This window comes from Atractosteus spatula, chromosome 16, assembly GCF_055471065.1.
Source record: "Atractosteus spatula isolate fAtrSpa1 chromosome 16, fAtrSpa1.hap1, whole genome shotgun sequence".
NCBI lineage: Eukaryota > Metazoa > Chordata > Actinopteri > Semionotiformes > Lepisosteidae > Atractosteus > Atractosteus spatula.
The window spans coordinates 9,293,678-9,310,388 of record NC_142721.1 but is presented as its reverse complement, the minus strand read 5'-3'; the positions used below and the strand labels follow the sequence as shown (position 1 = coordinate 9,310,388).

At 36.3% G+C, this 16,711-nt stretch overlaps 1 protein-coding gene across 1 annotated transcript in view; it reads left to right on the top strand.

The window, feature by feature from the left end:
- The window catches only part of spon1b (spondin 1b), a 105,086-nt gene that overhangs the window by 22,359 nt on the left and 66,016 nt on the right, over positions 1 to 16,711 (top strand). Inside the window, exon 6 of the mRNA XM_088934825.1 lies at positions 1,826 to 1,974. Within this exon, the coding sequence (XP_088790951.1) occupies positions 1,826 to 1,974 (149 nt within the window). The remainder of the gene's footprint in view (positions 1 to 1,825; positions 1,975 to 16,711) is intronic.

Genomic DNA, 16,711 nt, shown 5'->3' with positions numbered 1-16,711 from the left:
AAAGCTATTGCTCAGACCTAACTGCCTTTAACAGGATTATTCACCTACTGTACAGTGTATCAATAAAACATTAGATACTTTTATATAAATAATATAACTAATATTTTATAGTATTTATAGGTATTTATGAATCCCTGATTTAGTTTGCTTCAGATATTGGCTGAAAACAGTGCTGGCAGAATAACCTACTAAGGACATTAGATCCAAAACTAATTATAAAGTTCATTTGCTTAAAAACCTAACACTGATGTCAAAGTAAATATGAATTCTATCGATGTTGTAATGTTGCAATGTTGTAGAATTTTAATCAATGCTTGTATTCCTGCAGGTGAAAGTTATGCACAGCATCATATTGAATTGCTCACTGAAACAAAATCAATATATTACAAAAATCATTACTAAGAATGATGGAAGGAAAAAAAGTATTTTTCTCTAGCTAGATCTATTTTGATATCTGCATCAAAAAAAAATTACACCAAAATTGTGTGCTGTTCTAGTTTAAAAATAAACAGTACCTGAACAAACAAGACATATCTTTGAGTAAAATATAGCAGAAAATAGCTATTTTTTGCAGTAGAATAAATTCAGAATTTATTTTTTCCATTTGATAAGTCTTTTGATACATCTACATCTACACATTAATTTTTTACCTCTTAGATATTAAATACACAGCTGGTATGATTTCTGAAAAAATATGTTCATACATTACACTATGTTGTGTGATTTTCCCTCTAAGAGAACTTAAGAAAATGATAGAATAGAAGCATTTTATACAGAGTTTGTATAGCATTACCAAATGCACTGTTTCAGATTATTTATTGATGCCAATGCATGTTTAAGGATGTTTTTATTCCATACACATAAAATAATAAATTTGAATTAAATGTAAAATGCCAGAAGAAAATGCTTCCTAACATTATCCATGGATGATGTTAGTCTTCTTTATGAGGTCATATTTTGTTTTAGATCCTTTACCAATGCTTTACTATAAATTACTAGTCATAACAGGTTTATTTGCTAATGGAATTGGAATTTTCCATTGATTTCGTGTGCTGGCCAGAAAACAACGCCAGGTTGCATGTCAGGTCTGAGACTGATCGCTCTTTCCTTGAGTTTTCCTGGCAGGCTTGTCTATCCAATACAACTGTCAAGGCGAGTCATTATTTTATTGCCTGCACTGGGTACCACAAGGATACTGTTTTTTGTAGGACGTCAATGTTGCTTTTTTGGAATTTGTGACCCATGGTAGACTTTAAGATGATGTAGATGCTGTTCACAGTGTTTTGTTGAAGACGTTGTGAAACTTAGAACTGAAAAGATGTTCTGTCTCCATGCATATAAAAAAAGGCACAGAATTTATTTCTATTTTCCAAAAAAGCTAAATAAATATAATAAGTGACACAGAATGGCTATTTTGTAAGCAAAGAAAAACTGTTTCAAATCAAAGGTTGCGCTAGGAAATACAGTAGCTTGCAGTTATCATGTGGTACAGTAAGTCAACAAAATTGAGCTAGAAAGCTTTTATGTTTTACCAGATTATTGAATTAGAATTTAATGTCAGGTGTGAACTTTCTTCCCATATATTTTCTGCATGGATCTGACTATCAGCTTATTATATACATGTGAGAGAAACATTGGATCTTCTAATCTCTTGAAACTTCTGATGTCCTCTACAAAGCCCCACACTCATTGGGAACTCTTACTGTACCTATTTAACAAATAAGTGCACACTATGTCATACTTGCTCGTTTGTCATCAGCTCATTTGCCAGTTTTCTTCTAACAATGGTTCATATAAAACATTTTTTTTTGTTTCCCCTGAAAAGGACGTGCTAACCATTGGTCTTCTATCATCGGGTCTTCCCATTCGAAGAACTATGTCTTGTGGGAGTATGGGGGATATGCAAGTGAAGGTGTGAAACAGGTGGCAGAGCTAGGCTCCCCAGTGAAAATGGAAGAAGAAATACGACAAAAGGTAAGTCCTCAAAGCCGTAGAGAAAATTAAGCTCATTTGCATTTTGAGTGCGCAGTTCTGAGCATCACTCACAAGTTTGTCACAGGATTAGCTGCTTCCATGGCACTGGGTTCTCCATTAAAGAAGGCTTATTGTGAGCTAGAATGCAGTGGCAACAGCTTAACCCTTAAGGTATTCATTCTTTCTTGTAAGATGAAGTAGCGTTTGAATTCAAAATAAAAAATCTGATTTTTTATTTCAGCCGACACACAGAAATTAATACAATCATGCTGCAACTTCCATGAGATGGCATCAAAGTTTCTGGATTTCATATGTCACAGGTTCATTTGTTCATGTGACAGGCCCCTAGGAAATTAATTTAATAACGTAGCATTTAATAATATTCAGACAATTAAACAGTGACTTTTATTCTATTGCTGCTCTTTGCAGTGAAGGCTAACAACACGTTCTGTGCTGGCGTCAGACAGCGTGCCTTACAAAAATAATACATAAGGTTATCAAGTGACTTTGGCTTGGATTCTACACTTTTGTGTAATGCTGTGATTAGTATCACATGTAAAATTTGACTTTTTTATGAACCAGAGAGAGACAAGAAAAGACAATTTGGAGAAATGTTAAAGGTCAGAAAATAGAAAGTGCATACAATACAGTACATGTTCTCATTTGTCATTCACATAATGTTGCCAATAACTGACAAATACTAGGAAGCAAGACATACTTCATATTGATTAAGGGAGTATCTTCCTGATGCTTGGTACATGCAAATGTAATTTAATTTCTGTTTGCATTTTTGCTGAAGTCTATGTTCTGTCTTCTTCAATTATGTAGATATTTTTCAAACATAAAATGCTATAGGTTGTGCATGCTTTTCCTCCATATTCTATATCCAGAACAGCTCCCTATTTTGAAGTCAAGTGTAGTTGAGTTCATACTAGAGGTCAAGTTTGAAGACATCATTGTGCACTTTTCAAAGTTTGAAATTATTGGTGGACTGACAAGATTAGTTGACTTTAGCCTTGAACTCTTCATAAAAATTAAGGACAAAAAATTCTTAATTCTGATATTTTCAATACACAAGTGATTCACGCAATTAATTAAGAAACATGCACAATAATTAGATTTCTCTTAAAATAGCCAAGAATTTGTCCTACCTAGACCTGAAACAGATGGGCCTGCTGAGCACTTATTGAAAAGTAATAGTGTAGATTGGGAGGCACTGAGTTAATGAGCACCAGGACAGACTCTGGCATATTTTTGCATGCATGCCTGCATGTCACATCAAATGTTCGGCAGTGCATTTTGAAATACTAATTAGGATTTAACTTCCAAAATCCCCAATGTACTTTCCTAAACCTCCAGCTACTTATAGCCTAAGGATTCAGGTAGAGCAAGTGCAAGATTAGTGCTGTCAGTTCTATAAATGCTACTGATTCATTCATTGCTCCAAAAAGTTTTTAACAGAAGTTCTCAAGGAGGGTCAGATCCTAACCTCGCCCACTTCTGCTCTCCTACATATATATATACTGTATTGCCCGCTGAGCTTCCCTTTGCACACCCCTCCCACGCCTCCATCTTCACCCTTGCAGCGGCTTCCTAGCTCATTCCTCAGGGGTTTTACTAAGCCTTATGGTTTGGCTGCAATTCCCTTAGCCAGGCGAGTTACACCAAACAACCTTAATCCATTTCATCTCTGTATTACAGTACATTTCTTAGAATCTGACTGGACTATTGAATGTAAAATTTAGTATATCAGGTCCATCAAATGAGCTGCAAAAATGTCATAGGCTTGTGAACTGAAGTCTATTAGCAGTTCAGTGTACACAAGAAAATGATAATGACAAAGTATGATCTGAGTTATAGCTTACCTGCTAAGAAAGCACACAACAGCCCACACAGTGCCATTTAAAATACCAACAGTATTGTCATGTAATAGATAATGGTAGATCTGTAGCAGCAGCATGCGTTCTTCTATATACAGTATAACTCTGTAGGTCTTCATTTTATAATACATACAGATGCAGCCATTCAAAGTGCGCGTTACAGACACGTACCGCAGGTGACGTCGCTCAGTATGACGCAAGATGACGCGGGGCACCGCAGTACGTGATTGGTTGACCGACAGGGGCACTCGTGGTCCGTTGGTCTGTCGTAGAAAGACAGTAAACGTCTTTGCTGTGCCCGTTGTAGGTATTGAATTTTACCACTGAAGGGAAATCTTAGTAGCTGAGCATAAAAAGAATAGGAGCATACTGTAACGCGTGTGAAGGTCATAAACGATATTAATTTTGGAACATAAACATACAGTGTATAGCTGGTCTTGGTACTTTAAAGAAAAAAATACACACCAGTATTCCATTTCTCCCTAAACATTTTAAGCTTCGAAGTCTTTAACTAACGCGATACCGGAGTCAACAAGCATACTTTTAGAATTTGATTAAAAGGGAATATAATATGGAATCGCGTATCTAAAGAATTTAATAATGGTATTCGTGTGCTGCGACAGGGCTGTGTAGGGCTGTTTCGCCTGCCTGTTCATGTGAGCTGTCTTGTAGACGTGACTACCAGCTGACAGGTTGTGTTTTCGAATCCAGCTGGTGCTGGTCTTTTCTTTTAAGAAACATTTCTTCGAAAAAATAGAATAGCGATATTATGGACAATCAATTGACTTTTATATTTCAAAATATCGCAACATGATCGATATTTGCGATATTTTGAACATATCTTCCCTTCTGACAGCGGTGCCTGCTTCTATTGTGTGTGTGTGTGCAACAGAGTAAATTTTTAATAGCGTTTTAAGCGAATAGGTAATTAGATTGCTCGTAAACCTAATCGCTTTTTCTACATAAACACAGCATGATTACTCTCTGAAAATGCTTTTCCTTTATTTTTAAAGTAGGCTCAGATTTCAACTATAGATCGTATTATTATAAACTTTCTTGGAAAAATGTATTTTATGTAAACCATGTTTGCTATTAATTCATTTAGGGCTAAAATACGTTCATTGTCTTCCAATCGAGTCGAGTTGACATTGGAAGCCTGCCACACCCGGACTGTTAAACCAACGCATTAGCACGTCAAAGCCCATTGAGGGTATTGAGCCAGTATTGGCTTTAGTATTCCCCCCCTCTCCCCTCAATTCAATTCAATTCAAGGTGTTTTATTTGCATGACAGATGGGTACAAGCAGTGTTGGGTATGTATATTGTAACGCTTACGGCAGACAGGCACTGTGTAACAGCCGGCGCACCAGAGCAGCGCACCGAGGGAGCGTCTGCATTTATAACTTGGTTTTTAAAATTAGTCAAGCAATATGAAGCATCTTCTTTTACTTTTGAGTCCCTTAAATACATTGAACACAGCTTTCTCACCACTTAAGATTGCTCTTGATACCATCCTTACACAAAGCAGAAGGGAGATTTTAGTGCCTGAGCATAAAAAGAATAGGAGCATACTGCAACGCGTGTGAAGTCCATAAACGATATTAATTTTGGAACTTAAACGTTCAGTATATGGCTGGTCTCGGTACTTTAAAGAAAACATACACACCAGTATTCCATTTCTCCCTAAACATTTTAAGCATCGAAGTCTTTAAGTAACGCGATACCGGAGTCAACAAGCATACTTTTAGAATTTGATTAAAAGGGAATATAATATGGAATCGCGTATCTCAAGAAATTAATATGCAATAACTGAGTCAAGGGACTCAGAGGATCCAAGGCTAGACTGAGTATAATAGGCTTCGGGCTTCTATTGTGACATCTACTGTAAATTACAGAAATGTTAAAAGTAAACAAAATAAAGTAACTAAAATGTGGTCTAAAATCACCCCTTTAGACACCCCTTTTACTTCACTGGTGTCAGATATGAAAGGCAATAGTCTCCCGTTCTGTCTGCTGTGTGTTGCAGCAGAGGGACTCCCTGCCGCTGAAAGGGGCAGAGTAACTTGCATGCCCTCTAGTACAGTTTACACATGCACGACTTTAAAAGCTAGCAAGACAGGTTTCGATTCACATTAGCTGGCGAGCCTTGTTAAAAAAACGAATGATAATGTAACATGCCACTGTTCATGAACAAAGTTATACTGAGATTTCCTAAGATACGCGATTAAAAAATAAATAAATAAAAATTTGAATCTCCCGCGGAACACATTCCATAAGAATCAGTGGTTTTACAGTATATATCGCCTTTAAAGGTGGCTTCTCAAAACGCTTTACGGGATAAAAACAACCAGAACAGCAGCAACAACAATATTGTATTTCGTTGCACTTTGAAAACCAAGTAATAACTTAACTATACAGTACGTGCAAACGTTTCGTATGTTGCTGTCGTGAATGTCTGCGTACCCATAAGTATCTTATTTGCCTTGAGTCTGTCTACAGTATCTCTGTCCCACTACCCCCATCTCTCCCTCAATTCAATTCAAGGTGTTTTATTTGCATGACAGATGGGTACAATTCTTGTTGGGAATGTATACTTTGATATTTACACCCGGCGCGGCACCGAGGGAGCGTCTGCATTTATAACTTGGTTTTTAAAATTAGTCACGCAATATGAAGCATCTTCTTTTACTTCTGAGTCCCTTAAATACATTGAACACAGCTTTCTCACCATCCTTACACAAAGCAGAAACTGTCCGATGACTCACAGTACAAGTGGAAAGATTACAGATTTTAATCGTCTTTAATTTTGTCTTTAATTTTGCCTGTGGAGTGTATCTTATTAAGCTCTAAATTGCATTTTGAGCGCGGTTTTTTACTTTTTTTTAATTGCATTTTGGGCGCGGACAGCACATACAAGGGTTAATGAACTGCGCCAAGAAATTTAAAATAGTATTCTTTAGGTGTGAGGGTAGGAGTGGACCGCAGCAGGCATAATCAGCAAACCAGGAAAACAAAGAACAGGACAGGTGAGATGTGTATCCAGAAAGCGAGTGATCAGAAAAAGGAAATGGAAAACGCAGAAAAAGAAAACGCTTTACAGGATAAAAACAATAACAACAGTAGTGGCTGGGCAAACGATTTTTTTTATCGAAATACAAATTGAGATACTGTACTGTATAATGATGTGCATGAACAAAGGTATACTGCAATTTTCCTTAGATACGCGATTAATGCTTCGTAGGAGGAGGCGGTCTTTTCCTCTTGTCTAACAGTTTGTCCACAAACAAAACATTCCTGTTAGACAAAAGGAATTGAAAAAAACAAATTTTGTCAATGAAAACCGGTGTGTGTGTCTCTCCCTGCTGGATGTTCCTCTCACAAACTGCTGAATGAATAAAATAATTTTATTGAAAATGCGTTTGCGATTGTCTGGTATTTAATCTGGTCCCTTTTAACTGTTTTTCGATCTACTGTATTGCTTTGAGATGCCACTTTTAAAGGCGATATGTAAAATAAAGTTTTTTTTATTATTGTTATAGAGAAACATGATCAGATTTTCCCTGGTTCAGAAAAAAGATCTAAAGTGCCACACATAACTTTCTTAATTCGATGTATTTAAAGCAGTGAACTACTGTAGGTGTCACATAACATTCAGAAATACAATCACGTATTTGACAAATAAAAACGATTATAATCTAATCCTTCCACGTTTGATCCCAAAATCCCAAGAAATATAAATCTTGACGGGTAGAAAGCTATGCTGAAAGTTTATTAAGATGCTTAGAAGACAAAGATACTGTATCAATTTATGTTGCATTAGCCTGATTATGATTAAAAAACACATATAATTAAACACGCGTTTGCGATTTAAATCAGAACACGATTTAAATCAATATCGATTCCATATTATATTAGCAGAAAAGCTTAAAACTACCACTTTTTCACACGCTATTTCACATGCTAGTTAAATACTTCGATGCTTAAAATCGTTAGGGAGAAATGGAATACCGGTGTGTATTTTTCCTTTAAAGTGCCGAATCCTGGAATCTGACTGGCTGACACCCCTCTGAAGTGGTTCCATAAAATCTGGTATACGGAAAAGAAAGCGTTGATAAATACAAGTGTCTTTTAATACACTCTTTGCTGTGCTCTTGAGGCATGACTTTTTGCATGACTCCAAGGCATGACTTTTTTATGTATAAACATCAGTATTTACTGCTATTAATTACTGTACGATTTATAGTTGAAATCTGAGCCTAGATATAAAGTTAGATATAAAGTTAAAATCTTGACAAAGCAATGTAGGAAATACAGAGAAAATAAATTCTTTCTGACATCTAAAATCAGTTTCGATCAAGGTCTCTAAAACGAACAAGAAAAAGAAGATTTTCGGAGGGCAATTACGCTGTGTTTATATAGAATAAGTGATTTATGAGCAATCTAATTTCTTGTTCGTTTAAAACAGTGAAATGTCAGCTGTAAAAGATCGCACCAGAAACAGCACTCACTCTGCCTGTCATAGACGTTCAGGAAAGGCTGAATGAAGTCATGTCAAGTACAATAATTCGGAGAACAATAATACCAGTTGTAGGACAGTATATAAGGAGGATAAGGATTTTGAAGTTGACTCGAAATCTGATAGGTAACCAGTGCAAGGACTTGAAAACAGGTGTAATGCATCCCTGATAGGATTCTTGCTGTCATATTCTGAACATATTGAAGATTGCTCAGTGTGGATTTAATTTCCCCAGTGAACAGGATGTGCATTTATTAATTCTAGAAAAAAAGCCTTTCTTGATTTCTCTAGTTCTTAGTTTCTCTAGTTCCCTTTAAAATAAACTATTATTCCACAATGCAGAGTATTACATGGCCAGTATTTACACATGATATTTGTGATTTAAAGAAATTAACACAAGCAGCTTTTGGAGATTTAAGTGTTGGCTGAGTTATTGCAGGATAAAAGACTAGAGATGTTGGCAAGAAGAAGATAGTTTGGGGAAAGCTGAGGAATACACTTATAACAAGAACACTTCCTAATGGGGTTAGGCATACTTTTGATGAAGATGATGAAGTTAACAGACTATATGTTTACATAGATACTGAAATAAGGATTGTATTTTAGATTATGTGTAGTTGCTGGCATTGAACTGTGTGTTGGATGCACATGAATTGAAGGAATGGGCAAACATAGCTGATGCGGATCCACAGAGCCAGCATATTAAGATGTTTATAATTAGAGGCAATTTGTTTAAATAACTAGGTATGGATACTGATGTGCAAGAGAGGTGGAAAGGCTGTTTCCTTAAGCCAGCAGTAAAAAATATTTTATTCTCAGTGAGATGCTGCCATTTCATAGTGGGTTTCTAACACTGTGTATAGTTCCATCCACACAGTGCCTTTACTTCCATTTCTAATCTCTTTATCCAGTACAGAGGATTTGGAGCCTATCCCAGTAAGCAACGGACACAAGGCAGAATACACCCTGGACATAGCGCCAGTCCATCACAGGACAGACAGACACAAACACACACAGACCAGGGCCAGGTTTCCCATAAACTAATTAACTTACCAGTATGTTTTGGAGTGCGAGAGGGAGTCATATCACACATATGGAGAAAAACCATGTAACCCAGAGAGAACATGTAAACCCCACACACACAGGATGGCAGGAATTGAACCTAGGACCCCAGTGCTGCAAGATAGCAATGCTAACCACTTTGCCACCATTATAAATGGATGGATATCTTAGTTATCTTTCTAGTTCACAGGTTTGCATGCATAATTTAATTTTGAAAGCCACTGAGACATCAGGTACTACTGTTGTATTTATGAAAAAGAAACAAAACAAAAAACATACTAACAACTGTGCCATCCTACGCCTTAGCTAATACATTTTATTATTCATAAACAGTTAACATTGTTAGCAAAATATTTTGAATTATATTTAACCCTATTTTTTCTTTAGTTTTGTATTTAACTTATTATATGATAGTCAGACTTAATGTATATTTGAACAATGAAAATATATTTTTACAAGATTTTACATTAAGCACTTAAAATTAATATGGTTAATAATAGTAAACTGTAACATGCTGTAACAAGATCGGTTAAACAGCGAAGAAAATGCTTTCAGAGAAAATGTTTCAGGTGTGAAGAACATAGATCTCCAATGCAATTTCAACCAAACCTGTTCCCACACACCCTGCCCCCACTACCATTAGAATATACACAAAGCACTCAAATCTTTCGAGCTAATGATCAGGTGACCCGAGAGAGAGCGAGAGAAACACCAAGGGGTATCACCAAGGGTATTAATAATACGATCTATAGTTGAAATCTGAGCCTAAATAAAAAGAAAAAGCAAGTGATTAGGTTTATGAGCAATCTAATTACTTATTCGTTTAAAACGCTATATAAAATAAAGTTTATTATTAATTTGCTGCACAGAGCGGTGAATATTGTTATGCATAAGACAAAGATAACGATCCTGATCAGTTTAGAAATCTGTGTACGCTGTAAGGTTTTTACTTCTTAAACTTTTAAAGTACACGTTTTGAATAGAAAGAAATCCTCTTCCTGTTACAGTATGTATAGCAAACTAGCACGTCTTTTTTCTCCAATCAGAGGGGTGTCAGATGGTGTCAGCCAATCACCATTCTGCGTTGGGTAGCAACGGGTGACTGTTCTCAGGCGGAAGATGTAAACAGCTTAATGTTCGTGTTAAATAATTTTTTAAAATTCAATTAAACGGGCACAATTAAGACATTAAATATACATATACATACTGTATACAGTACAGTTTGCATACGGTAATATGTTACGCGATTAAAAAATAAATAAATAAAACTGGAAGGTTCAGCACCAGCTGGATTCGAGCACACACCCTGCCCGTTGGCAGGCACGCACCTAGACCAGTCGGCTACAGTCAGCTCGCATGAGCAGGCAGGCGAAACAGCCCTACACAGCCCTGCCGCAGTACATGGATATAATCATACCGTTATTAAATTCTTGAGATACGCGATTCCATATTATATTCCCTTTTAATCAAATTCTAAAAGTATGCTTGTTGACTCCGGTATCACGTTAGTTAAAGACTTCGAAGCTTACAATGTTTAGGGAGAAATGGAATACCGGTGTGTATTTTTCCTTGTGATATTTTAAGCTCTAGTTGAATGATAGGTGTCGCATTTTAAATCATTTTCGTAGTTAGAAATTATGAAACGCCCTGTTAAAAGCAAGGAAGTTTTTATGCCCGTTGAAGTAAAACAAAATGCCTGACAAAGTATGGCTTGGACAGATTCCAAGTGCTTGTACAAATGTGCTAAAGAAATTATACTTTGAGTATACAGCTTGTCCAAAGTCATCCATTATTAATACTATTAGTAATATCTCCGGTAAAGGCTTTGATGCATAAATATTTCTGATAAAGGTAGGTTGTGTACTTTTGTCCAACTGAGCAATCTTGCTTTCATAAAATATACCAACATTTTAATGACTGAAGATTAACATGCTGTAATACACTGTTCAAAATTAAAGGCTCAAATGCTGTACATGAGAGGTTAAGCTCCCCCTGGCGGTTTTACAAGGTGACGCCGGATAGTTTCCGGCAGAGCGTCAAATGACGCGCGATTAACACGTCACACTGCGTGACACTGCGAGATGCCGCGCCACGCCCACCGGGGTATGCCGCAAAATAACGCACGCATTTTGAATGGCTGCATCTGTAAGTCACAGACAGGGAAACATTAAACAAAACATTGCTTGAACCTTCTCATATCTTCGGTACTGCCATTACTCTATAATTCTAATACATGGATCAATATATTCTATTTCATCAGTTTAGACAAATAACTTCATACATAATACATTTCTTGAAATAACATGGTGTATTTAAGTATTCTCCAAAATTACTGATATAATGGTGTTTCGGTACATTGTGTGTTGGACAGGGTATATTTTGAATCAAACTTTCAATTATGATGAATATTTGATATTTGGTGTCGAATAATTTGATTTAGAGTCATTTTGTGTGATTGTGCAAAAAATACAATTGATTGTCTAGAGCTAGAGAATATTGCAAAAACAGTACAATCCATTGTTTGTAATACTTAAAAAATTCTAAATCTGATGTTGACTTTGAACATACTGTACCACGCGGAGGTGATCGAGCTAATACATACTTGAATGACATCTTCTTCATTACAGAAAAACAGACTCTGATTAAGGATGACACAAATGAAATACCTCCTCCACAAAAACACCATCTTTATACAAAAGTAATGTTCACATTAGTGCTTAAAATAAACATTGAACATTCTTTTCTAGAATTACACTTTTGTGCTCAGAGCGCATTCCATTCAGATCAAAAAGTGAGGTCACCATTGGTGGGCTCTTGCAGTTCACTCCTGATATAAACCAGGTTCAAACTGGTGAAGACTGGACTATACGACTACCTGTGCTCAGAGCAACTACCCTTTATGTCTGACCCTCTCAGGAGGCCACACTCCAGCTTTCATGATTCACTGTTATGGCTTGCATATACTGTACTGTAGAAGCGAAATACCCTAGAAGATTAGCATAACTTTATAACAGTGCCCTGAAGAGGAAAAAATAGAGAAATACAAATTAAATAAAATAATGGGCTCTATCATATATTTTAGAAGCAAATATTTATTTAATCCGAGTGCTGATGGCTTCAGTTAAGCACAACTTGTCTTCTATCATTTTGGTTTAAGTGAGCAGCAGAGTATTTTGGATTTGTGCCTTATTTAGTGTATATTTCCAGCCATCACCATGTGGTCTGGTCAATTCATGAAAGGCAATTATTAAACAACCAGCACAGAAGGGCATAACTTCAATTAGGGAAATGGCCTGATGCTCAAGGGGCCTCCCTGTGGTACACACTAATATGAAGAAAAATGGAAGGACTCAGACTTCTAAATACAGGGTCAAATCTTGATCACAATCCCGTGAAGTTCAATGCAACGTTTCCTTGCTTCGTTGACTGATTTGCATCTAATTTGTGAAACCATAAACTTGTACGGCATTACAACTGAAATTGAAGTGGGGGGGGGGGGGGGGGGTATAGATTAGAATTTAATTCTGTTGTGTGGGTATGTGCCACGTGCAGGAAATATATTACGTCTGCAGTATATTCATTGCTACAGCACAAGTAAAAAAGGGTAAACCGACTATCGTAATTTTTGCCAGGAAAAATAGACCTGTTCAGCAAAACTACACACACGACAGAAAATTTGCATTAAGCTTTTTTTTCTGTGTGGATTTTTTGTATATCTTGGTCAACTATTTCCAATGCTCAGTGTGATGTTAATGGGGAATCTGATGAAATGCCCCTGGAATACTGCCCTTTAACAAGGGAAATACTGCAGATGCTTTCAATCTGTTTTGATGGACTGTAAAACCTCAATTTCCTTAACAGTATGGGTGCACTTAATATACACACAATGGACATTCTGGGAACAATAAAAGTATAAAACAGCAGGGTAGACATAGTAAGAGATGCCTATTGAATTACCTTTGCTTACTATAAAATTACCAAATTTAATGCAGCCATTTTGATTCGGTGTTTTGAACTGGAGTTTTGCATGAGAAAGCAATTTCCTCAGTTATTTCTGAAGAGGCTGTACTGTACTGTATGTCCTGTAATTTTGTAATTGCAATTGAATCTAAGAAAAGCACAAAAGTGTATTTTTATTAAAACTCAAGTTGTTGGATATGGATTCCCCCCCAGTGCCCTTCTTCTATACATTGTACTGTACAGTATCTAAGAGGTCTAACACTCTACGGGAATCTGTTACTTTTGACACTTTTCAGCTTCATCACTGAGGCCTTGTTTTTCCTTGTCAAACGTAAAGTGTTGATCAGGGATGCTGTGAAGTGTTCACATAATTTTGCCCTCTTGAGGTGCTGTAAATACTACTGAAAGTGTTCCACATCTTGACACCTGAGTCCTTAGATCATAAATTTTCCTTTCATTCATTACTTTAAAGGCTATGAGACTGAGATGATGTGTTTGATCTTAGACATCTGATGGCTTGACAACGCCAAAGGTGCTTTTAATTTTGGGTTGTGAGCAAAGCACATATTGCTTAAGAAGGAACATTACCTTTAAGTGAGCAGCCACTGAGTACCCTAGGATCCTGTAAATATCACTTACTGTACCTACACTATACTGTATATTACATAATGTCATAGATGACAACAAACCTGAAAAATTCAGTGTAAATGGCTCCAGTTCCCTCAAAAAACCTTGATTGCTGCATTACTGAACAAAATGAGTGAGAGAACAAAAGGACTGAATCTCTTCAACTTAACCAAAAAAAGAATGAATTTTATATTAATTTTTAAAGTATTCAACATCATGAAAGAGGGCTGAAAATCACACAAAAATAATCACAGAGATCAGTCAGAGGACATACATGGAAGTTTAAGTGCAAGCAATTTTCTACCTGACAATAGGTGACACTGTTACTTTTAAAGATTTCTGTGTAAATTGCATGTACTTTAACTGAGTTGTCAATGTTTCTGAAAGATACGTTCAGAAACATCCTGACAGTGTTTTTGGATCACTCTTGATGATGAATCTGTTTGGCCAGCCCCTGCTTTTTTTTTACTTTTTACGCATAGCTCATTCTAAAGTAGAAAACAATGAAGCCTATTATCTTTCATGTGCATCTCAGAAAACTTTAAAGAAATACTTCATAAATCTTCTGCTTCTGGGTAGAATACTAACCATGCATAACAAAGAATTGCAAGTTTGGAACAGTTTTTTACAGATTTGACCTCCATATGACAATTCTGACAGATACAAAGGTCAATTATTACAGTCACTTACAAAGACCCCCAATTCTACCAATTCCCAGAAGCAAATCAATGTGTAGTACTGGGAAAAAGGATTTGTGACAGACCATAGCCTTCAGCAACATGGCTACAAAAATGTCTGTGCAAATACTATATGGCAAATACTGTTCAGTGCAGGAAGCTTTATTGCAGAGATTTTGCAGGTCGTAAAACACAAGGACTCTCAAACAACTTCTACAGATTGTTACCAAACTCAACCACCACTTAAGACTGTAAAACCAAATACACCACTAATTACCCCCAGGTGAGAAAGTCTAACTTTTTAACCCATCCAATCGAATTAATTAACAAATTACCACCCAGTGTGCCTAATTACAGGCGACAGAGGCAGACTGAGCAGGCCTCAGTTTGGCCTGCTACCAGATTGTTCAGTGGATACCTAAAAGGTGCACATTGTACTCAACATTTACTGAATATGTCTCTAGTATACAACTCACTAATAATCGAATTTACAGAAATGTCAAGTTATTGACTAAAAAGTATTTTTTCAATGTAATACTTGCCAAAATAAGACTGCAGAAGAACATAAATGAGAAAATAAAGCATTCCACACTTCGTAGTTGCCTTTAGCTACCCTTTTAGTGCTTTGTACAGTATATATCAGAATGTAGTCCTTAGTAAAGATAATCCCACTGTTTTTTTTTCCCAAATACTTCTAGGCTTTAATTGGCACAAGAACAGTGTTTGTCAGGAAAGCTTGATTGGGACAACTATTGATTTGTCTTTGAAGTTCTAAAAATCTAAACCCTGGTTTTCCCATTGAACATATACTGTTAAAGTAGTTGAATATTCCATTAAAAAAGCACACAGACATCTGCTTGTGATCACATCCTGTACTTTTAAAGCACAACATGCATTCTTAAGGACCAGTGGGGCTGATTAAAAGCTGCTTTATATCCATTGTGCTGCTGTAGAAGGCTTTATTTATTTTAAGCAATTTTAAAAGCCAACACTCATCAGAACAGAAATTAGAGTTACATATCTTAAAATAGATCCCAAACTCAAGTGGAAAACTAAATACTGTTACATTTCTCTTACCTTGAAAGAGATATACACTACAGTAGTTCTAATGCAGAAACATCTTCCTTCCTAACTACTCTTTAAGTAGGGAACATTTCAGTTCTTTTTAAAGCCTCTATTCTTCTGCATCATTAGGTTTAATGTCAGAGCTGTCACATCTGTGGAGTCGTTAAGTTATGCACTGGATCCTAGGAATGTGTTATGGTCTTTAGTAAGTTAAGATTTGAGCGGAGGATAGTTATATACTGTATAATGTATATACTCTTTACAAAGACTAATTCTGGCAGTAAGCGACAAACACTAAAACATTTGAAAGTATCAAAATAATTCAAAGCAATGGATTAACTGCAAAAGATTTTGTGTTTAAAACACTGGTGTTGCATAGTGTTACTGCACTTTTCGTTTGTTTTAAAAAATGACAAAAGGGAGTTACGTTTTATATGAAGGAAGTGGTGTCGAACAAGAAGCATACAATAGAGACTGAGTTTGCATGCAAGAGGATGGGTTATCAGGGAATTGGAGTGCCTAAAAAAAGAAAGAAAGAGACACTTTTGAATCCCAAAACCTTTTGATCCAAAGTATACAAATCCAATCATTGGCAATTGGAATCAAGCACTAGGTACTAGGATCTCAACAACTTTAAAATCTTGGATTTTTCAATCATATCTGTATGTTACCCATCAGTACACATACAGTACATACGTGGACACAAACAGAAAAAGCAGAATGTGTCAGGACATCAGGAAAATCTTATTACAACTAGATTTCAAAGTGTCCCAGATGTCCATTGTACTTGCTAATGATAATATTTTAGAAATCATATGAATTATGTATACTGTATCTGCTGGTAGCGATCACAGTGGATATGTGCTTTATCCAAAGTGGTTTAATGAGCAGGGAATACAGAACAGGTAGCGCTTCAGAGCTAACAAGGTTATTATCTCTCAGTGAGGATGA